Source organism: Erythrolamprus reginae, chromosome 3, assembly GCF_031021105.1.
Source record: "Erythrolamprus reginae isolate rEryReg1 chromosome 3, rEryReg1.hap1, whole genome shotgun sequence".
NCBI classification, from domain to species: domain Eukaryota; kingdom Metazoa; phylum Chordata; class Lepidosauria; order Squamata; family Dipsadidae; genus Erythrolamprus; species Erythrolamprus reginae.
In genome coordinates, this window is record NC_091952.1 from 230,956,549 (window position 1) to 230,979,595 (window position 23,047).

At 40.1% G+C, this 23,047-nt stretch overlaps 1 protein-coding gene across 29 annotated transcripts in view; it reads left to right on the forward strand.

Annotated features, from left to right (window-relative positions):
- The window catches only part of RIMS2 (regulating synaptic membrane exocytosis 2), a 361,362-nt gene that overhangs the window by 140,008 nt on the left and 198,307 nt on the right, over positions 1–23,047 (forward strand). For 20 of the 29 annotated variants that reach the window (XM_070748179.1, XM_070748182.1, XM_070748200.1 and 17 more), the window contains one exon: positions 21,956–22,020. In XM_070748179.1, coding sequence (XP_070604280.1) covers positions 21,956–22,020 — 65 coding nt within the window. Of the gene's footprint in view, positions 1–21,955; positions 22,021–22,136; positions 22,346–23,047 lie in introns of all 29 variants that reach the window. The other 9 variants (XM_070748173.1, XM_070748176.1, XM_070748180.1 and 6 more) reach the window with 1 other exon arrangement.

Below are 23,047 nucleotides of genomic sequence, written 5' to 3' on the forward strand. Positions count from 1 at the left end.
GAACCCGGTGTTTAAGATTTTTTTGCCTCTTCTTCCGAACTATTTTCACCTTACGAACCCAAGCAGCTGCTGCTGGGATGAAGGGGTTTCTTTTTTCCCCTTTTTTGAAGAAAGAAAAGGGAGGGGCTGCTTGGAGTAGGAAAGATTTTGCAGAGAACAATGTGCTTGCAAAGGCACTGAAAGGGTGTCTTTTTAAGAAAGAAAAGGGAGGGGCTGCTTGGGGGAGGAAAGATTTTGCAGAGAACAACATGCTTGCAAAGGCACTGAAACGGTGTCTTTTTAAGAAAGAAAAGGGAGGGGTGCCCCCCTTGCCTTTCTTCCTTCCCACTCACCCTTTAGCCTAGCCTTGCTTCTTCCACCCGCCCCCTTTAGCTGCTCCTCCCTGCCCTCTGTTCGCCTCCCTTCTAAAGTTTGGGATTTTCCTGAAGGATTTGCACGCATTATTTGCTTTTACATTGATTCCTATGGGAAACATTGTTTCATCTTACGAACGTTTCACCTTACGAACCTCCTCCTGGAACCAATTAAGTTCGTATGATGAGGTACCACTGTATATATATTTACCATTCTATAAAGATTGAGAAATTCCAGATGTTTTACTGTATCCACTAGTTAAGCCTTTAATCTTTTAAGAAACAGTTTTAATGACTTAATTACTACTTGAAGGTTTTGAAAAAGGGGAAAAATGGGAATATTCTGCTAATTGGTGATTGGAATGTTGATTTTAGAAAGCTTTAAATGGACTAAGGGCTCAGATAGACTTGAATTAAGTCTTGGAAATTAATTTAATCCTCCCTGCAAGAAACCTCCTGTGTTGACATTTGGGAACAAAAATAAGTTGATAAAATGACTAGAAGGCACCAGAAGAAAACATACATCTATGGATCCAGTGAAAAGGAAAAATTATCAGATTCAGAAAATAATTTTAAAGACATCTTCTGTTATAGATAAATTAGATGGCGTCACAGAAGAGGAACAAACTTTATTAGATAAGCTGAAATTAATATCAGTGTGAACTTAAAACAGAAAGAGAAAATATTGGATATACCTGTACAAACAAAACCAGCTGATGTTCTAACAATTAAAAAAGGACATTCAAATACTAAATCAGAAGAGCAATGCGAAAAAAAATTCTTTTTATAGCAATATCAATTAGACTTATATACCGCTTCACAGCACTTTACAGGTTTCTCAGCATATTACCCGCAACAATCTGGGTCCTCATTTTACTGACGCCGGAAGGATGGAAGGTTGAGTCAACCTTGAGCTGGTTAGAATCAAACTGTCGAATTGCTGCATTTTACAGCAGAAGTAGCCTACAGCACTGCATTCTATCCAGTGCACCACTAAGGCTCTTTTATGGGTTTTTATCAAGGGGGCTTTTTAAAATTGTCAGTGATTTTGTGAGAAGAGAAAATGAGAATATGAAGAGTGACTTGGACATCTTATTTATGGTGGATATTCAAAAGGATCTTGCTAAAGTTACCAGTGACTTTGGGAGAACAAAAGAGTGTCTGGAGGACTAAATATTGTCAGGAGAAAAAGGAAATAATACAAAGTTAATTTATTAGATCAAAGTTAAAATTGATGGACTGTTATTTCCATTAAGGTTTAGTCTTCTTCTTTTTTGTTTACTAGCAGTGGATGATGATATTTTAAAGGTTTTGGTTATCTGTAAGAGATAAAGAGATTATTTGTTGCATTTCAAGTATGAGAGTTCAACCTTGAGCCGGTTTGTAGTTTGTACATTTTCCTGTAAAATAATTTTAATAAAAATTATTGTGAAAAAAAGAATGAGTCTTTTTACTTTTAATCCTTCTTTTGGATCTTTCAGCGTTAGGATTTTCTGCATTAGTTGAGATTTATGGACTGGATATGAAAAATAGAAGAGAAGAAGGGAGTGAAATTCTGGGTTGCCTGCTCATCACATCATGTTTTTGAATATTTGTCAAATTGTAGTACAACAAACATATACAGTGGTACCTCATCTTACGAACACCTCTTCTAACGAACTTTTCGAGATACGAACCCGGTGTTTAAGATTTTTTTGCCTCTTCTTCCGAACTATTTTCACCTTATGAACCCAAGCCGCTGCTGCTGGGATGAAGGGGTTTCTTTTTTTTTTTTGAAGAAAGAAAAGGGAGGGGCGGCTTGGAGGGGGAAAGACTTTGCATTAACAAAAGTAGGAGAACAGTATGCTTGCAGAGGCACTGAAAGGGTGTCTTCTGAAGAAAAAAGGGAGGGGTGGCTTGGAGGGGGAAAGAGTTTGCAGAGAACAGCGTGCTTGCAGAGGCACTGAAATGGTGTCTTTTGAAGAAAGAAAAAGGAGGGGTGGCTTAGAGGGGGAAAGAGTTTGCAGAGAACAGCGTGCTTGCAGAGGCACTGAAAGGGTGTCTTTTGAAGAAAGAAAAGGGAGGGGCGGCTTGGAGGGGGAAAGAGTTTGCAGAGAATAGCGTGCTTGCAGAGGTACTGAAAGGGTGTCTTTTGAAGAAAGAAAAGGGAGGGGTGCCCCCCTTGCCTTTCTTCCTTCCCACTCACCCTTTAGCCTAGCCTTGCTTCTTCCACACACACCCTTTAGCTGCTCCGCCCTGCCCTCTGTTCGCCTCCCTTCTAAAGTTTGGGATTTTCCTGAAGGATTTGCACGCATTATTTGCTTTTACATTGATTCCGTTGGGAAACATTGTTTTGTCTTACGAACTTTTCACCTTACAAACCTTGTCCTGGAACCAATTAAGTTCGTAAGACAAGGTATCACTGTATATATAATCTCTAGGTAGGTGTTCATTTCCAACCATAATGGCCCTTCACGTTGTTGCTGGGATTGTGTTGGTAAAAGACTCATTCAAATAGGCTGAGTCTGACCTAAATCTCTAAAATCTAAATATATCTTCTGCTGAACCAAAAGTGTCTTTATCCATGATGGTATCACTCATAAAATGTAGAAGTTAGATAAAGTGATTGAAGAACATCAGCCCAGAAAAGTATTAAATGTCAAGTTCCAAAGTTATGTATGTTTGAAATAAATATAGTCAGAGTAAGTACTCCTGTGGTCACACAATCATATTCTGAGTGAATGTCAACCCGTTTACCCTTAAAACCAGTTGTCAAGAGTCGGGAAACACATAGTTGCCATTTGCAAACTTCCCTTACAACGTATCCAATGTTGGGAAGCCAGTAATGAGGTCATAGGACATAGGGTTAAGTCTTCCCCATCTGTTTAACCTCCCGAGACCTATGAGCATTTGTGCCATGCTGGTCATTTGTGCACACAAGTACAGTTTTCTTGATTCATGCAATGCTCCCTGACTGGCACCTCATGTACACACTCCTGGATCTTTCCTTACACCCTTGAACATCATTGTCTCATCTCATAAGAACATAAGAAGATACATGCTGAATCAGGCCAAAGCCCATTGAGTCCAGCATTCTGTGTCACACAGTGGCCCACCAAATGTCCATGGGGATCTTGAGCAGAAAGAGAAGGCAAAACCCTCCCTTTCCCTTGACCCCCAACAAATGGTACCCAAGGGAATCCTGCCTGCCTCAACCAACATAGAGGCGGCACTTAGACATCCATTTCAATAACCCCCAATACACTTGGCATCCATGAATATGTCTAATGCTGCCTTACAGCTATCCAGGCTGACAGCTGTCACAACCTTTTCTGGAAGATCTCCTTCATTCCCATGGCCACATACCTATTTGCAGGCCTAGGATTTGTAACTTCCTGCCAGTTTCCCTAATGATTTTGCTTGTGGAAACCTAGCAGGAAGTTGCCTTGCCTAATGACCATGGGATTCAATTAGCAACAGCAACTAGGACTGTACGGATTGAACATACTACTTTACAAACACATTGCTTGCCGATGGAAATTCCAATCCTATGGCTGTTTTAAGTCAAGGACTAGGCCAGTGATGACAAACCTTTTTTGGTTCGCATGCAAAAAAGGTGTGTGCGCCTGTGCTAGAATGCCTGCACGTGCCCACACCCAATTCCTCCTGTCCATGTGTGCATGCCCCTGATGCTTGGGACAGTAAAAAAACAGTCAAGCGGACAAACCGAAAGTTCAAAAAAACGGACTTCTGGTTTGCCTGTTGTACTATTTTTCGCATTCTAGGGCTTCAGGAAGCTTCCCTGAAACCTCCGAAGAGTGAAAAATAGCACAATGGGGAAAACTTAAGTCCATTTTTCTGAACTTCCGGTTTGCCCATTGGGCATATTTTTTTGCACTTTGGGGCTTCAGGGAAGCTTCCCCGAAGCCTCCAGATGGCAAAACAGCTTTCCCCAAGGCTGAAAATCAGCTGGCTAGGGCGTGCATGCGTGCTGGAGCTGACATAGGGCAACCTCTTGTGTGCCGTCAGATATGGCTCCATGTGCCACCTGTGACACGCATGCCATAGGTTCACCATCATGGGACTAAGCTATCTGAACAGCTATCCCTTTACTGTGTGTCTGAATGAAAGTATATTTATACATTACAGTGGTACCTCGGTTCTCGACCACAATTCGTTCCAGAAGTGTGGTCGAGAACCGATGTGGTCGAGTACAAATTAATTTATCCCATAGGAAATAATGGAAATGGATTTAATTGGTTCCCAGCCCCTGTTGACTCACTGGGAACCAATTAAATTATTTTCTTTATTTCCTATGGGATAAAAAATCTGAGGAGCTCTATAGTCTAAGCGCTCCAAGCTGCAGGAAGGGTGGGGGCGGCTGCAATCCCGGCAGCTTCAGGGGGCTCCTTTCCTCAGTGCTTCGTCTTGTTACCTGTAGGCAGCTGCACCAACTTTCTCCTTCCCAGTGGCGGCAACGGCGGCGGCTTCCCTTCGAGTAGCAACAGCGCTGGGAATGACACGTAATGAATGGAAGCTGCTGGAGCGGCGGCAACTGCTGAAATGGCTCCGGCAGCTTCCCTTCATCACGTGACGTTCCCGGCACTTTTGCTCCTCGAAGGGAAGCCACCGCCGTTGCCGCCACCGGGAAGGAGAAAGTTGGTGCAGCTGCCTACAGGTAACAAGACAAAGCACTGAGGAAAGGAGACCCCCGAAGCTGCCGGGATTGCAGCCGCCCCTGGCGGTAACATTTCGGATAATTAACAAAATTTTCTGTGGCTGTTCGGTATCTGAATTTTTGTTCGGGTACCGAATGAAATTTTTGCTGAAAATTTTGTTCGGTATCCGAAATGTACCACAACCAAAGCATTCGAGAACCAAGGTACCACTGTATTATGCTTTTAATCCCATCATTTTTAAAAATATGTGGCCAGTTCAAGGTGGTGAATGCAGCTAATACTTCTGCGTCCTGCTTTTTTTCATAACAGCATCCCTATAAGCTTGGTTGTGGTGTGAGAGAGTGACTGGTCCAAAGTGACCCAGCCAAGTTTCATGGCTAAAAGAATCTTAGATTTCAGTGTTTCCAGGTATTCAGGTCAGCACTTTAACCACTGCATGGAGTTGGCTTTGACAAATTATACCCTGCTGTAGCTCTATTGTGATAAAATACAGGCCATTGCCCAGATCAGCATGTTTCATAACTCAATTTTTGCTTTAAATGCTTGAGCCAACATAAAATAATGGACTTTCAAGTGTTTTTATTTCTTTTAAATTTGAAGAATTATTTAAGAGTTATGGAGAGCCTGTTCTGTGTAAGGATAAGGCATAAGGCTAGAAAGCAGGAAATTGTGAGTTCTAGTCTTCTTTCTCAGTCCTTTCAGGAAAGCAATAGCAAACCACTTACAAAATTCTTGCCAAGAAAACTTCAGAAGGTATCCAGGAATCTATAGAATAAGGTCAAAGTAAGTTATCAATGTGAAAACTAAAGTCATATTTGAAAAAAAGTCTGCTAAAAATTGTAATTCAACTTGGAAAACATTTGCAGATTATAATTCTACAAATGGACATGTACTGCATTCAAATTTTGTGTTTCTCTTAATAGAAGGCTTTAATATGGTGGTTCATTATACTTACTGTTGTTACTAGATGAATATAAACTCAATTGTAATAATGTTCTGAATGTTATGTTGATATGATACTTTGGGGTTTTATTTATTGTTGTTGTTGACTTCTTTTTTAATATTGTATCACTGTATTGTTTTTATTTTTGGTAAGTCGCCCTGAGTGTTACGGGATTGGGTGGCATAGAAATCAAATAAATTAAATTAATATGTGGTACTAAACAAATATTTTTATTTAATTTTACATCATTTGTAAATTTCTTTTTCATTTAATTTTTCTTTTTATATTTCTTGATTCTAAAATAAATAAAGACACACAAGAAAAAAAGGAAAGTACAAGTACAAAAAGTACAAAATTAATTAAAATCTACATCTGTTGGGATGCATAATTTTTCTTAAAATATTTTTCTGGACACGATTCTCTAATATTTGTATTTGAAGTAGCTTTCCTTAATTTGTTATTAATGCAGTTGTCCCCAGTTATACTTTTCATATGTTTTTTAATATAACTGTTCTAAATATGACCATTTGTATTGGGTTGTCCTGGCCATCAAATTAGTTAATTATCTATTCAAATGATAAACCCATCTGACAAGTGACCATACTGAATCTTGCTGTTTATGTGGCTCTATTTCCAATAAATAATATGATTAAAGTAATAACACTGATTTTGATGTTACTCAGTTTGGGTAATTAAAGTCTCCAAGAAAACAAGCAACAACTTCCTCACGACAACCCTGAGAGCTACAAATATTCTCCAGTAATGTTGCGAAATAGTCCAGGAATGGGTTACTACCAGTCTGACCTGCCCAGTTACTATGTTTTTTCCTGGCCACGCCTCCATGCCACTGAGCATGCCCCAGTTTCCGACTCAGTCAGATCTGAAAGAGTCGTCTTGGCAGTTTGTCTCTAGTAAAACAATTTCTGGACTTCTGGATTCAGGTTTATTCCCTTCAATTCTCCTATTCCTTTCTTCTATTCCTATATCTCTTCTTCTATTCTTTCATTGATATGTTCTATTACTATACCTTCTTTTCTATTATTTCTTAGATATATTTTACTATGAGTATCTCCTCTATAACCTTCATCATGTATTTTACTATGTGTATATAGATATATACCCAATAAAACCCTCATTGTGTATTGGACAAAATAAATAAATAAATAAATAAATAAATAAATAAATAAATAAATAAATAATTAATTAATAAATAAAAAAATTCAGCCACCCCAAATTAATCCTATGGAAAAAAAAACAAAGTAAAATGAAATTTACAAGCCGCTAATTCCTTGGACGTTTCGGCTGCGGTTGGTTTGTCGCCACCGCGTTCTGCCAATTCAGGCCTCTGGGACTGTTAGTGTCCATCCAGCACTATCCCAGCAGAGTTCTATCTCTGCGGCCCTAGTTGCCATTTCTGGCCACTTGCTTGTCTCCAGCCCTGGAGGTTATTTTGGAGGCATTCAAACTGAAGGAGGATTTTTTACACTTTTACCTCAGCTTCATAGCGACTCCACTGCCACTATTTTTGTGTGCCTGAACTTCTAATTCCTCAGTCCATTCCTTAGTTGGAGCCTGGCATGCGTAGCACTAACAATTGCTGCCAATCGGCCTTCCATTGTGGACCTGCATACTGCACGAGTCAAAAGTGGGCTGTGAAAATATTTACTGACCATTCGCATCCTGGACATAAACTGTTTCAACTCCTACTCTCAAAACGTTGCTACAGAGCACTGCACACCAAGACAACTAGACACAACAAGAATTTCCCCCCGAACGCCATCACTCTACTAAACAAATGATTCCCTCAACACTGTCAAACTTTTTACTAAGTCTGCACTACTATTATTACTAGATTTTTCTTATCATTTCTATTACCCATTTCCTCCCACTTAGGACTGTATGACTGTAACTTGTTGCTTGTATGCTAAGATTTTTATTAATATTGATTGTTTCTTCATTGCTTAGTTGACCCCTGTGACAATCGCTAAGTGTTGTACCTCATGAGACTTGACAAATCTATATTTTCTTTTATGTACACTGAGAGCATATGCACCAAAGACAAATTCCTTGTGTGTCCAATCACACTTGGCCAATAAAGAATTCTATTCTATTCTATTCTAAAAAAAGTGAGGCATCGTTCTGTTTAGGGATGGTTGCTTTCTCCTGGCACCATTCTGCTTAGTGACAATTGCCTCTCCTGGCACTAAGCAACGCACCGTTTCTACTCAGTGATGGTTGCTTTCTCATGGCACTAAGCAAGTCACCATTCAGCTTAGTGACGGTTACTCTCTCCTGGCACTAAGTGGGGCACAGCTGACAGCCAGTGACACCACTTGGTCGGGATATCTCAAGAGCACCTCTAAAGTGCCTTTGTCTCGACCCAATGCTCATGCCTTACCTCAAGGCTGCGGTGGCCAATTTGAGAGCCATGAGTGGCCTTTGCCTTGGCCCTGTGCTCATGCCTTACCTCAAGGATGCAGCAGTCATTTTGAGAATCTTGAGAATCTTAAATCATTGTCCTCAACTTCTATTCCTGCTCCCAGTGGCAATGATAAAAGATTCTATGCTATGGCTCTAAAATTAGCTCGCATGCTACAACTCCCATCAATAGATAGTCTGGTGGCATCATTGTCTTCCTGCTCCCCTTACATGGCAGGTGACATTTTGGAGGGGTTGAAATTGGAGGATAAGAAATTTGAATCAGTTTATAGAAAATCCCATCAATCATTTGCCTGGGTCATTCGGGACATTCGGGACATCAGTCAACCCTCTTGTGGCTACAGGAAATGCAGTAAAGGTTGTCCCTTCAGGATAGCTGTTTGATTCTTGACCTTAACAAACCATTGCTGCAACACAGTTATCAGCTGATGTGACCCTTAATGCCATCAAGTGCGCATCCTGGGCCTTGTTTTCCACAGTCACCTCCAAGTGTTTTCTGGAGTTTCCCGTGTAGTTGGTGTTCTGTGGGGCTCTCTGGTAGAATCCTCCCAAAAATTCACAGGTACAAATTTCAGACACACACACGTTACAATGTTCTTTATACCGAAAATTCAAATAAACTAAGCACTCTTTTTATATAGCAAAGAGCACTCATCTCCAAACAAACTGGTAATTTGTACAAGTCCCTTATCAGTTCTGTGATACTTAGCTTGAAGCTGTGGGGCAATTCACAGGCCTTCTTCTTTCACAAAGTGAAACACACTTTGCTCTGGTTTAGTTTCAAAGCAGGGAAAAATCAGCACACAAAAAGTCAAAGTCAGTAAAGCAGTCACGAAACACAACGATCAGATAATCCTCCACAATGGCCAAACCCACAGGCTGCTATTTATAACGGCCTCACTAATTACCACAGCCCCACCCAACCACAGGTGGCCTCATTTTCTTTGATAATAATCTCTCAGTTGTTGTTGCCTATGCATTGCTGTCCGCATGCGTGGCTGTATCATTAACTCTTGTTCTGAATTGAAGGAGGAGCTAGATAATTGATCTCCTTCTGAGCTGTCTGCCACACTCCTCCCTGTCACTCATGTCTTCTTGGTCAGAGGAGCCTTCATCATCAGATTCCACCGGGGGCAAAACAGGCCTGCAGCATGTGGATGTCTCCCCCACATCCACAGTCCTTGGGGCAGGAGCAGGACGAGAGCTAACCACAACAGTTGGAACACTGACCTGAGAACAAAGTGGCATCTGGCTGCATCCCCCTACTTCAGGGAAATGCTTTTGGGAAACCCTCAACCCGCTCCTTATTGAAAACAAGGAGAAACGTAAAGTTCTCCATCTTCCACCCGAAGGGCGGACAGGAGATCTGCTCCCTACTTCAGGAGGCAGTCCTTTTGAGTCTCTCAGGAGAACCCTCCCCAATGTAGATCATATTCACACTTCCTAACGTAGGACAGGGTCTCCTTCCATGACAGAGTTGGTCCATTCCACAAGTGGCCATTTCACGACACTGAAAAACTCCCTCCCCTATTCTCCCGGAGGCTCTCTGGAACCCAAAAACGCCTTTCCAGAATGCCTGTGTGAGCCAAAAATCAGCTGGCTGGCACACACATGAACGTTGGAGGTGAGCTAGGGCAACTGCTTGCGTGCCAGCAGATATGGCTCTACATGCCACCTGTGGCACCCGTGCGACAGTTCTCTATCACTGCTCTAACCTTTAATACAGATAGTCCTCAACTTACAACCACAATTGAGCTCAAAATTTATACTGCTAAGTGAAACATTGGTAAGTGAATTGTGCCCCATTTTACAAATTTTCTTGCCACAGTTGTTAAGTGAATCACTGCAGTGGTTAACTTAGTGACATGGTTGTTAAGTGAATCTGGCTTCCCCATTTGCTTGTTGGAAAGTCTCAAAAGATTATCATATTTATTTTTTAATTTGATTTGATTTTTTAATGCCGCCCTTCTCCTTAGACTCAGGGCGGCTTACAACATGTTAGCAATAGCGCTTTTTAACAGAGCCAGCATATTGCCCCCACAATCTGGGTCCTCATTTTACCCACCTCGGAAGGATGGAAGGCTGAGTCAACCTTGAGCCGGTGATGAGATTTGAACTGCTGAACTGCAGATCTACAGTCAGCTTTAGTGGCCTGCAGTACTGCACTCTACCCACTGCACCACCTTGGCTATCGGACACAACCATCATAAATATGAACTAGTTGCCAAGCATCCAAATTTTGATCACACCCCCACGGGGAAATGGCAATGGTTGTGAGAAAAATGGCCGTAAGACACTTTTTCTTTGCCATCGTAATTTCAGAATGTCACTAAATGAATGATTGTAAGTTGAGGACTACCTGTATTTTTAAGGAAATTCTCATATCTTTGCAAAGATTGATTTTAAAATGCTTGACTTTTCAAAATATGAAAAATAGTTTGGATCTTCAAGATTGTTTTATATTTCTGATAGATACTGATAAACTTTTTAATTATCCAAGCCTGGTATTTTTCAGAGTATAAGACGCACCTTCCTCCCCCCAAAAGGGAAACAAAATGGGTGCGTCTTATGCACCGAATATAGTTCCGCCCACCCTTTGGCTTCTGCGCGTCTCATTTTATACCTGTTCCAGGATGCAGAGATTGCCACGGACCATCGCCCCCAAAACAGAGCTTTTGGAGGCTTCAAAGGCAGCCCCTCCCAAATGGAGGTTTTCTCCCAAATGCCCATCATCAATGCTGGTAGGCAGAGGAAGAATTTTTTTCCTCCCCCCAAAATTAAGGTGCTTCTTATACTCCGGAGGGTCCTACACTCTGAAAAATGCAGTACAGTATTTATTTTGTCTCTCTTACTTGTATAACTTATATAAAGTAATTTGAATTATGCATTGAAATTTGTTTGTTATTTATAGAAATAATCTTATTGGATGCAATTTATTTACTAGCACATCATTAGTAATTAAATTTTACAGCTTTGTGCCAGCTACTAAGAAAATATATTTTAAGACATCTGGATATGTTTAATATAGCCATCTATCTATTAAATGCATAGATTAGTGGAAAATGTAATGAAAATGACAAAGTATCATATGGCATTTTAAAGATTAGAAGATTTATGTTGGTTTAATCCTGGTCAGCAATCTCACAAATTTATTACATTTCCAACAAAGGAAAACTGATACCCATTCTTTCAAAATTTTGCTCATGGATTCCAGTAAACTTGAAATGCAACATTTGATGGATCAATTTTAATTTTAAATCCATCATTCCCACTGTAATATTTTAAGGACTTTAAACAGTTGATGTGATATTGGAGATTCCAGCATCTCATATGTTGTTGAGGTGACCAAAGCCAAGTTGTGCCATCAAAACCTGTTTCAAAATATTGCCACTGTTGTGAACTAGGGAAATTACATTCAATTTAAATGTATGGAAAATGATTATACAATGATTCAAAGTCACTGTTCTGACTTTGTCACTAGTTCTACACTGACAACCATTCGCTCAGCAACTGTTTGAAGTTACAGCGGCATTGAAAAAAGCGACACATGACTGGCCTTCATGCTTATAACCAGTGGTGGGCAGCAGGCAGGATGGGGTGGAACACAGTTCCACCAGTGGAAATTTATTTATTTATTGGATTTGTATGCTGCCCCTCTCCGAGGACTTGTGGCGGCTCACAACATAAATGAAGATGGCAGGAGTTGCAGGGGGCCCATTTCCTCCACCATCTTTTCTCAACAGCTGATTGGCACCCGTTCGCCTAGCTATCCTGTGTGTGACCCACCTTTGCCGTCAGGCATGGGGAAATTGAAACATATCCCCCTGGGCACGTTTAATTTATATATGGTATGCTTGTGTGTGTGTCTGTTAGTATATGGGGTTTTTTAAATCTTTAAATATTTTAATTAATTGGATTATTTATGATTTGTTTCACTTGTTGTGAGCCTCCCCGAGTCTTCGGAGAGGGGCGGCATACAAATCCAAATAATAAATATATAAATAAATAATAAGGAGAGCGTAGGAAACGCGAAGCAAATTGTCACCCCAGAGAGCGACACTGGTGAGGTTGTAAGTCAAAGACTTAACAGTTCACTTGAATGATAAATGACCGTTCAAGCCACTCCCACCTGGTCACATGGCCAGCAAGCCACTCCCGCCTGGTCACATGACCATCAAGCCACACCCACAAAATAAGCCACACCCCACAGTGTGGCAGTAAACATTTTGTCTGCCCATTACTGCTTATAACAATTGCAGCATCCCTCTGGTCCCATGATCAAACTTTGGGTGCTTTCGTATTTAAGATAGTTGCAGCATCCCAAAGTCACATGGTTACCATTTGCAACCTTCCCCAGGCAAAATCATGGGAGAAGCCAAATTTACTTAACAGCCCCATGATTCACTTAACAACTGCATGATTCACTTAACAACTGTGGTACAAAAGGTTGTAAAATTGGATGCAACTCATTTAACAACTGCATTGCTTATCCATGGAAATTCTGGTCCAAGTTATGGTCATAAATCGAGGATTATCTTTACTACCTATTTAACTGCCTATGGAGATTCTCAGTCATCTAGGTCATGATAGTTGCAAGAATGCTTTTTTCAAGAGGCAGCTGGACTTTCCTAGTTTTTCTCATCCAAGAAGCTTCTTTACCTCTGATGAGAATTGAAATATCTTCAAAGAAATAACCAGAAAATCAGGTTACCTCTTGAAAAAAAGCACCTTTGGGACTACCAATTAATTGTTTTTCTCCAAAGAATTACCATATTTTTTGGAGTATAAGATGCACCAGAGTATAAGACACACCTTAGTTTTTGGGGAGGAAAATAGGAAAAAGGATCTGCTTACCAGATATTCCTCTGGCTGGCATCCTTATCTGGTCTGCTTCAGCACATTTTCAGCACATTCCCTGGTTAGGGATTTAAAAAAAACCTTATTCAGAGCTTGCAAGCCAGTAAGAGCTAGGAAAAGCCAGTAAGGGCTAGGAAAATCATTAACAACTGGTTGAACTCTTGAACCATTTCCAATAGCTCACCTCTAATTGGAAATGGTTCAAGAGTTCACACACACAAACACACACACACACACACAAAGGGGGAGGAGACAGGGATGGAAAAAGAGAAGATAATAATAGTAATAGATTTTGGTTTGGTTTTATTATTAATTTCTTTTAATAAAAAAGAAGGGAATATTTTTCTTATTTATTTATTCATCCATCCATCCATCCATCCATCCATCCATCCATCCATCCATCCATTTATTTATTTATTTATTTATTTATTTATTTATTTATTTATTTTTCTATGCTGCCCAGTCCCAAAGTGACTGTCGCTCAGACACTATACTTTTCCGCCCACACCGAAAAAAAATTAGAGGGAACATTGATTCAGAGTATAAGACGCACTTGAATTTTAAGCCTCTTTTAGGGAGGAAAAAGGTGCGTCTCATATTCCAAAATATATGGTTAGTATTCATGAGTCTCAATAGGAAAATCTAATCTATGCTCCAATAAAACTCCAAAAATTTTCATATGGGCCTATGCTGATCTTTAGATAGAGTGAGTGATTACCAACTCTGTGTATTGTTTGGAAGCAGGCCCACCTGCCCAAGAACAAATTGCCAAGTAGATGCAGGCTAGTAGCAAAATCTTTGTGACTGAAGGTTTGAGGAGACTAGTTGGGAACATCCTCACCAATTTGCTCTGTTCGTTGCGACTGTTATTTTGAAAACGAATCCTAAGAAAGACATTTTAACTGATATCACGATCCTTCTTTGTAGTCACAAAAAGAAGTTACAAAAAGATGTTACTTTCTTAATGGACATGTAAATTACATTATTTCAATTTTTATATTTGATGCTTTAGTGAACATTTAGAGTATGATTCATTTTGAGAGCTCTTGTTATATAATTTGTTTACTTAGAAATTGGAGAATATGTGGATGCCCGTTATGTAATATGAATTACAGTCATACTGAAGTTTTTCGCACAAAGCTGCCTTCCTTTGTTCGAAGCACTTGCTTGTTTTATGTTTCAGTGTACCAAAAAGAACAAAAAAAAATGGAGAGAATGACAGTGTTCCTGTATAAACTTACATTTTCTTAAAACACTTCCAGTGGAATAACATTGATTCAGGCTCACCAAATTTGTCTCCATGTTTGTTGGTGAAGGTTTTGTGGGGAAGATAATTTTAGCGACTATCTTCTTAAGCTGTAAGGCTACAGAGAAGGTGTATTTCAATGGTCCTGATAGATAGCGCTGCTTAATCAATGGAACTGTCCTTGCCAGATTAAATCAGACAGGGGGATACTATCTGAATAATATTCTACTAATATAGAAGAATGCAGGGTATCAGAGTGAGAGCATCCCGAAATGTTTTATCAAGCATAAAACATTTAAGAATAAAACGTATCAGGAAAGACTTAATGAACTCAATCTGTATAGTCTGGAGCAATGTTCCCTCTAATTTTTTTTCGGTGTGGGCGGAAAAGTATAGTGTCTGAGCGACAGTCCCTTTGGGACTGGGCGGCATAGAGGTAGTATAAATAAATAAGTAAGTAAGTAAGTAAGTAAGTAAGTACGTACGTACGTATGTACGTACGTACGTACATACATACATACATACATACATAACCCCCTCATATATACAATCCCATGTAACATCCCCTTATAAATACAGTCAATCATCAATCATCCCTCCTGAAATTTATACCACTGTCTCATTTCTGGGTACTTCTCCTGTCTTTCCCCATTTTCTCTCTCATGTTTCTCATTTCTCTCTCTTCCTCCCTTTTCCCCTCTTTCCTTCTCTCCCTCCCTTTCTGTCTCTTTCCTTTCTCTCATTCCCTCTTTCTCTCTATCCTTTCTATCTCTCACTCTTTCCTTCTCTCCCTCCCTTTCTGTCTCTTTCCTTTCTCTCATTCCCTCTTTCTCGCTATCCTTTCTATCTCTCACTCTTTCCTTCTCTCCCTCCCTTTTTGTCTCTTTCCTTTCTCTCATTCCCTCTTTCTCTCTATCCTTTCTATCTCTCACTCTTTCCTTCTCTCCCTCCCTTTCTGTCTCTTTCCTTTCTCTCATTCCCTCTTTCTCTCTATCCTTTCTATCTCTCACTCTTTCCTTCTCTCCCTCCCTTTCTCTCTCTTTCCTTTCTCTCATTCCCTTTCTCTCTATCCTTTCTATCTCTCACTTTTTCTTTCTCTCCCTCCCTTTCTGTCTCTTTCCTTTCTCTCATTCTCTTTTTGTCTCCTGGGGCTGACTGTGCCTGCCCTGCACCCCCCACCGTGGAGGGAAAGCATTTGGCATCGGCACCGCCAACCCCCCATCCACGAGCAGCAAAAGCCTAAGCGTCGGAGCCGAAAGGCAAACGGTGCACCCCGCCGCTTAGGCTTTTGCTGCTCCTGGAGGGGGGAGAGGATTTTCTCCTCCCTGCCCCCCCGGCAGCCAAACGGCACTGAGGCTTTCGGCATCGGCGCCCACCCCTCCAGAAGCAGTAAAAGCCTCAACGACGGAGCCGAAAGGCAAACGGCGAGCCCAGTCGCTGAGGCTTTTGCTGCTCGTAGAGGGGTGGCACTGATGCCACTCCCCCCCCCCAGGAAAGAGATGCAGGAAAGCAGCGTATTTAAAAGGCACGCTGCTTTCACGTAAAGCAAACCCGGCTTTCCTGGCCGGCACAGGGCTTTCCCGCCGCTCCCCCCGAAAACACAACGGAGGATGACAAGCAGGACGAAGCGGGGTGGAGCAACGCGGGGCTCAATCAGGCAGCTTCCGCGCGTTTCTTTCGGCGGAAGAGGAGAGGGAGCAGATTGGGCGGGCGGGGGCAGCGCCTTCTACTGCCGGCGCCTCCCCGCCCCCCCGCAGGCTGGCAGGGGGATGGGGACTGCGCGCCCATGGAAAAGGGCACGCGGGGGGGTATTTTGGGGTGTGCGGGCACGCGGGCGCGCAGCCTACGGGGAACGGTGGTCTGGAGGACAGAAGGGAAAGGGGGGACATGATCGTTAAAGAGTTAAATAAGATTATTATAAGGGGGTTATTTAACATATTTAAATGTTTTGATCATGTCCCCCCTTGAGTTATTTCATTGAAATAACAATGAAATTCCAGGAATCTATATGCAAATTGGCCTTCTAGGATTGTTCTAGTTACGAATGGTGGAAGCAGGGTGACATAAGACAGGTATTAAATACTGAGTTGAATATTGGTATGTAAGTACTGTCGGAATGGACTTCTTAATACCTATTAACACAAAAAAGTTTATAAATAAAATTGCCTGGTATTTAACTTTATAGTGTAGAATTTGGGACAAACAACATCTGTGTTTCTTTAGAAATACAGAGATTGAGAAGGAATTAAAAAAATTAATTTAATTTAATTTCTTAGATTTATAAGCCACCCTTCTCCAAATGGACCCCCCCCCAAATTTAAAAACATTCATCCATCGGTCATTCATCCCAATGGGCCAGAGCTGTATGTTATTGCTCAACGGCTACAGGCCTGGTGTCAAAGAGGGCTGGAGCCCCTGCAGAGAAGGCCCTCCCCCATGTTCCCGCCAGCTGACAGGATCTGTTTGGCTGACAGGATCCCGATCTTCTATCCTATAATATTTATTTTCCATTTGTATATATAAGTCTACGGAGAGGGGTGGCATACAAATCTAATAAATAAATAGATAGATAGATAGATAGATAGATAGATAGATAGATAGACAGACAGACAGACAGACAGACAGACAGACAGACAAGACAGAGTGAGTGAGTGAGTGAGTGAGTGAGTGAGTCAGTCAGTCAGTCAGTCAGTCAGTCAGTCAGTCAGTCAGTCAGTCAAACTTGTATATGATCACAGTATGAGATATTGTGGAATGTGTTTAAGGAAAATGTAAGTTAAAAGGAGCAACTTAAATTTGCAAAAGCAAATCCCTATTTTTAATGCATTAATGAATTTGCAATTTTTAAACTATTAACTCTTGCTTAAATTAAAGTTTTTGGTAAATGTTATGATGCTAAGGGTTCATGCATTGCTAATTACATTCATTGAGTTAATATTACATTTTCATTAGACTTCATGCAAGATTAGTACTAAATTAGATTTGTGAGAAGTGATAGCAAAGAAAAAAGTGAGGCTGTTGCTAAGAGTGTTTCCTATTTATTTTACACCATTCCCTTACAATCTATTGAAAAGACTTCTCAACTTCAAGCCAAATTAACTGTTACATTTTGTCAGTTGTATTAGTGTGAATGAGGACATCTGCATATTGTTACTATTTGTACAGTGTAGAAATAATGTTTAGCAATTGCACTGCAACACTTTAGCAGCATTTATTGATTTTGATGTATGAAAAGGATTTACACATATGATCAGTGAAACTTTTAAAAGAACCTTGCAAGGATGTAACCCAAGATGGCGATTTAGGAAATAGTGGGAACTGTGGAATTAGCACACACAATGTCTACAAAATTAGTCTATAAATGTTAGAAAAAACATTTGAAGGAAAGGGTCTGTGCAAAACCCACAGAGTATTATTTTATAAAATAATATTATGGCTATGTATTAGTGGATCAAGAAAGCTTGTTGCTATTTAAGCCCATATTTATTAAAGGTAAAATGTTAGATATATTGACTTTTTTAAAAAGAGGTTTATTTTTGTTACTGGATATTCAGCTGTCTCATTTTTTAAGATATTTTAATGTGAAATTTATTAGCTGCCCAACTCCAATGGAGGATTTGATTTTTTTTGACACAGAGGTTGGGTTCACACAGCATAAAATAACTGTAAGCCCCAGTATTAAACAAAACAGAATCTTCACATAAGATGTTATACTAACATATTAGATGTTAATTTAATATTCTAGAATAAATTTGTTTATTTATGTAAATTATTACCTAGCATTCATGTCACAGTGACATGAACATGGGCAACATACAAGGGTAAAAACACAGATAACATATACAAACAATAATATTTGAGGTCAGAAACTATAATCCCAACCAGTAAAATACAATAATTAACCAGCAGAGCTTGTGTATCCTCCAAGCCTGAATTCCTGGGTGGAATAGCCATTTTTGCAAGGCCTTACTAACTGTCAATTCCATTTTTATCTAATTGACTGCATTATTCGAATCCATCCTTAATACTCAAATACATCTGATAATATAATCCAACCGAGTAAAGAAATCCTGGTTTCCTTTGTATGGCAGACATTCAGAGATTTGAAGGACATATCTGAAAGACTGCTTGACTCCAGTTATTTCTACCTGCTCAATGTGGGACAGCAGAATAGCTTTACTCCAGGTTTTTGCCATTCAACACTGACATCTTGTAGTACCTAGGAACAGCACTTCCTCCAGAAATGAAGATGGTGCCTTCTCTCCTAAGTTCTGAACAACTTTGGAAAGCTAGCTTTGGTCTCAGGCTTGGGGTTTATTATTTGTTAAAGGCTCATGTTTTATTTTGTTTATTTTGTTGTCTGTTGGATCACTCTGGTCTGTGCAGTCTGCCTGAATTAATATTTTTAGCTGTTTTAATATTTTCTTAATTTTATACATGACCCAGAGTCTACTGGAATGTCCAATAAATAAATGTAAATAAATTTTCTAACTTTTTTCCAACTCTAAATATCCCTTCAAAATGTTCTAATAAAATAGTTTTTTTTCTAAATTTGACTGTTCTCTCAATTCATTCTAATTAATTTGTGCCTTTCTGAATTATTATATCCAAAACCGGATGTAATATTCCACATGGGTCTTACTAACATGTGATTGAAATGCAGTCTAAAATCACTGCAGCATTTTTTTAAATGAATATTAATATCTTCTGAAATTACATCTATTTTTGTAACCATAAAAGGCACTATCCTCATTTCTTAATTCATCTTACTAGGGCCCAAAGAAAGCTGTTGGTGAGGATGTTTTTAGGTTATATTTGCAACATGTACATATGGCTCATTTTGCTTCAGCGCATCTTTGATTAGTGACCCCTGTACTATCATAAAGGAGACAATATTTTGCCAGCATTTGGATGCTGTAATAATGGGACGTAACAATATAATATAGAATCTGTTGAACTGTAACAAGTGTCTGTTATAAAATTAAATCCAAATTCCATTACCATTAATGGGGGGGTTCGCACAGGTTCGCCTGGTGCACCAGTTGCGACCCTATTTGGACCGGGAGTCACTGCTCACAGTCACTCATGCCCTCATCACCTCGAGGCTCGTCTACTGTAACACTCCCTACATGGGGCTACCTTTGAAAAGTGTTCGGAAACTTCAGATCATGCAGAATGCAGCTGTGAGAGCAATCATGGGCTTTCCCAAATATGCCCATGTTATACCAACACTCCGCAGTCTGCATTGGTTGCCGATCAGTTTCCGGTCACAATTCAAAGTGTTGGTTATGACCTATAAAGCCCTTCATGGCACCGGACCAGATTATCTCAGGGACCGCCTTCTGCTGCACGAATCCCAGTGACCAGTTAGGTCCCACAGAGTGGGTCTTCTCCGGGTCCCGTCAACTAAACAATGTTGCATGGCGGGACCCAGGGGAAGAGCCTTCTCTGTGGCAGCCCTGGCCCTCTGGAACCAACTCCCCCCAGAGATTAGAATTGCCCCCACCCTCCTTGCCTTTCGTAAGCTGCTTAAAATCCATCTCTGCCACCAGGCATGGGGGAATTGAGATACCCTTTCCCCCTAGGCCTTTACAATTTTATGCATGGTATGTCTGTATGTATGTTTGGTTTTTATAATAATGGGTTTTTAACTGTTTTTAGTATTGGATTATATTATATGCTGTTTTATTATTGCTGTTAGCCGTCCCGAGTCTCCGGAGAGGTGCGGCATACAAATTAAATAAATAAATAAATAAATAAATTATTAAATCATTTTTTGGGGGGGAGGATTAGGTGGCAAACATATAACTCCAGAAAAAAGTGTAGCTTACTTAAGAGTTGCTGAAGATGCTATATGAGTGCCTGTCTGTATGTCTTAATCATTATTTCACTTTCATCATGTGTGTATGAGAAATTTGAAATATTTATATCTACTATAGCAGAAGATTTACGTTTTATTAATAGTGCTTTGGAGAGTTTGTAGAATAGGAAAAACAGAGAATCTCCATAAAGAATTAATGAACTTCCCCTTTTCCCATGTTGCTTGAATAAATACATTCAAATAAAATGGCAGAAATTGACAACGCTTTTGTCTGTGTCTATCTCAAATCCCTTACTGCTGTTGCTTCATTTTTTCTGAAAATATGAAATAAACATTTCAGACAGGAAATCAGAGTTGCCCAAATTTCTGTTTGTAGTTTATGTGTACCAGTACTTGAAAGACATTAGAAAAAAAGGAATGTTTTATTTAAGAGGATTTCTTTTAAAAGGCAAGGCCATCTAATGGAACAGTATTAGGAAAGAATATATAGATTTTACAGCTACTGATTTCAATGGAATCACTCATTTTCAACATGATCAGATAAAACCATGATAAGATAAAAGCTATATTGCAATAAATTCTCTATGTCTTTTTTTGAAATACACAAGGTTCCAACAGTCATATTATTCATATCTTTTTTATGTTTGGCATGTAATGTGATGTTAGTGATACCAAATCTGCAAAATCTTACATATACAGTGATACCTTGTCTTACAAACTTAATTGGTTCCGGGACGAGGTTCTTAAGGTGAAAAGTTTGTAAGACGAAACAGCGTTTCCCATAGGAATCAATGGAAAAGCGATTAATGCATGCAAGCCCAAAATTCACCCCTTTTTGCCAGCTGAAGCGCCTGTTTTTGCGCTGCTGGGATTCCCCTGAGGCTCCCCTCCATGAAAAACCCCACCTCCAGACTTCTGTGTTTTTGCGATGCTGCAGGCGAATCCCAGCATCACAAAAACGAGTGCTTCGTTGGCAACGGAAGTCTGGAGGTGGGGTTTACCAGTGAAGAGAGCATCAGTGAAATTGCAGCATCACAAAAACACCAAAGTCCTCAAAACCCCACCTCCGGACCTCTGTGTTTTTGCGATGCTGCGATTTCACTGAGGCTCCCTTCGCTGGGAAACCCCACCTCCAGAGTTCCGTTGCCAGCGAAGCGCCAGTTTTTGCGCTGCTGGGATTCCCCTGCAGCATCACAAAAACACGGAAGTCCAGAGGTGGGGTTTCCCATGGAGGGGAGCCTCAGGGGAATCCCAGCAGCGCAAAAACAGGTGCTTCGCTGGCAACGGAAGTCTGGAGGCGGGGCATCCCAGCGGCGGCGGTGGGTTTGTAAGGTGAAAATAGTTTGTAAGAAGAGGCAAAAAAATCTTAAACCCCGGGTTTGTATCTCGAAAAGTTTGTATGACGAGACGTTTGTAAGACGAGGTTTCACTGTATACAGAATACAAACACATGCACACAAACACGAACGGTATCTTGTACTTATATATACTCCTTTGGGACTTCTTTTTCCAAATAACATGCTAATGAGTCAAGCGTATAAAGACAGGATGATAGAAATGCAAAGTCTGTTTTATCTTTGTCTATCCTTCCTTACGCCTTTCCTTTGCTGCACTATCTTGTCTGTCTGATTCTCGCAGGAGACATGGACTACAACTGGGACCATACGTCTTGGCATAGCAGTGAGGCATCCCCAATGTCTTTGGTGAGACATGTGGAGCCTTACCATTTAGTTTCCTTGACCATTTCATGTTTTCTTTGTTTTATTTACATCTCAGCATGTTTTCTTTCTTGTATCCTTTTTTTATCCCATGCCTGTAGGGGACAGTCAAAGGGGAAAAAGAAAAACTAGTGATCAGGCAGTTTTGTCGGACTCTAACATCTTATCTGAAAGACAAAAGAAAATGGTGTGTTTTGGTGGCCAGTCTTTGGAAGAGGACTTGGAATGGTCTGAACCTCAGATTAAGGATTCTGGGGTAGACACTTGTAGTAGCACAACTCTAAATGAGGAACATAGCCATAGCGAAAAGGTATTGGCTTTGTGGTGCCTGCATTTTAATCTGCTCATTTGGTCTTTGTTTGCTCTCTGTCACTCATTAAAACAGATCAAGAATACAAAGGCAGGTCTAATCTAACATTTCTCGAGGTGCAGAAAAGAAAAACAAAACCACAATTATGGATCACTGTGCGGATATTAACATCCAAAAGTATAAGGGAGAACAAAATTACCCAGGCACTAAAAAGAGGCATTGCTTTTATGGACATGCAATACTATTTTGGTGATATTATCTTTATGATTAAACAATGAGAATTATTTCTGGATTGGCATGTTTAATTACCATTTTAATGCCCCTGGGGTTGGAAATTAAATTGATAGTTTAATTCCCAGGTTGGAAAAAAATGGGACAGGGGGAACTGTATCTATTTGGACAGAATTGTTTTTCTTTTTTCCCTTTCATTGCCATGTTCATTTGTTTTGTCACCGTGATATTATCTGCATTATCGGGTAGTAGTTGTAATCCGCTGTATGTGGTTTATTATTGCTCTTTCTTGCTTTTGTTATAGGCTATCACTGTTGCCAAATGTATTGTGCATGTTTATTTGTGTACATTTGAGAGCATGCAACTAGTACGTTATGTGAAAAAGTGCTATGATTATACAAAACTAGATGTTCTAAATTTGAAATCATTGGCTAAATTTTTCAGAAATACTGATATGTATTATTCTGGAAT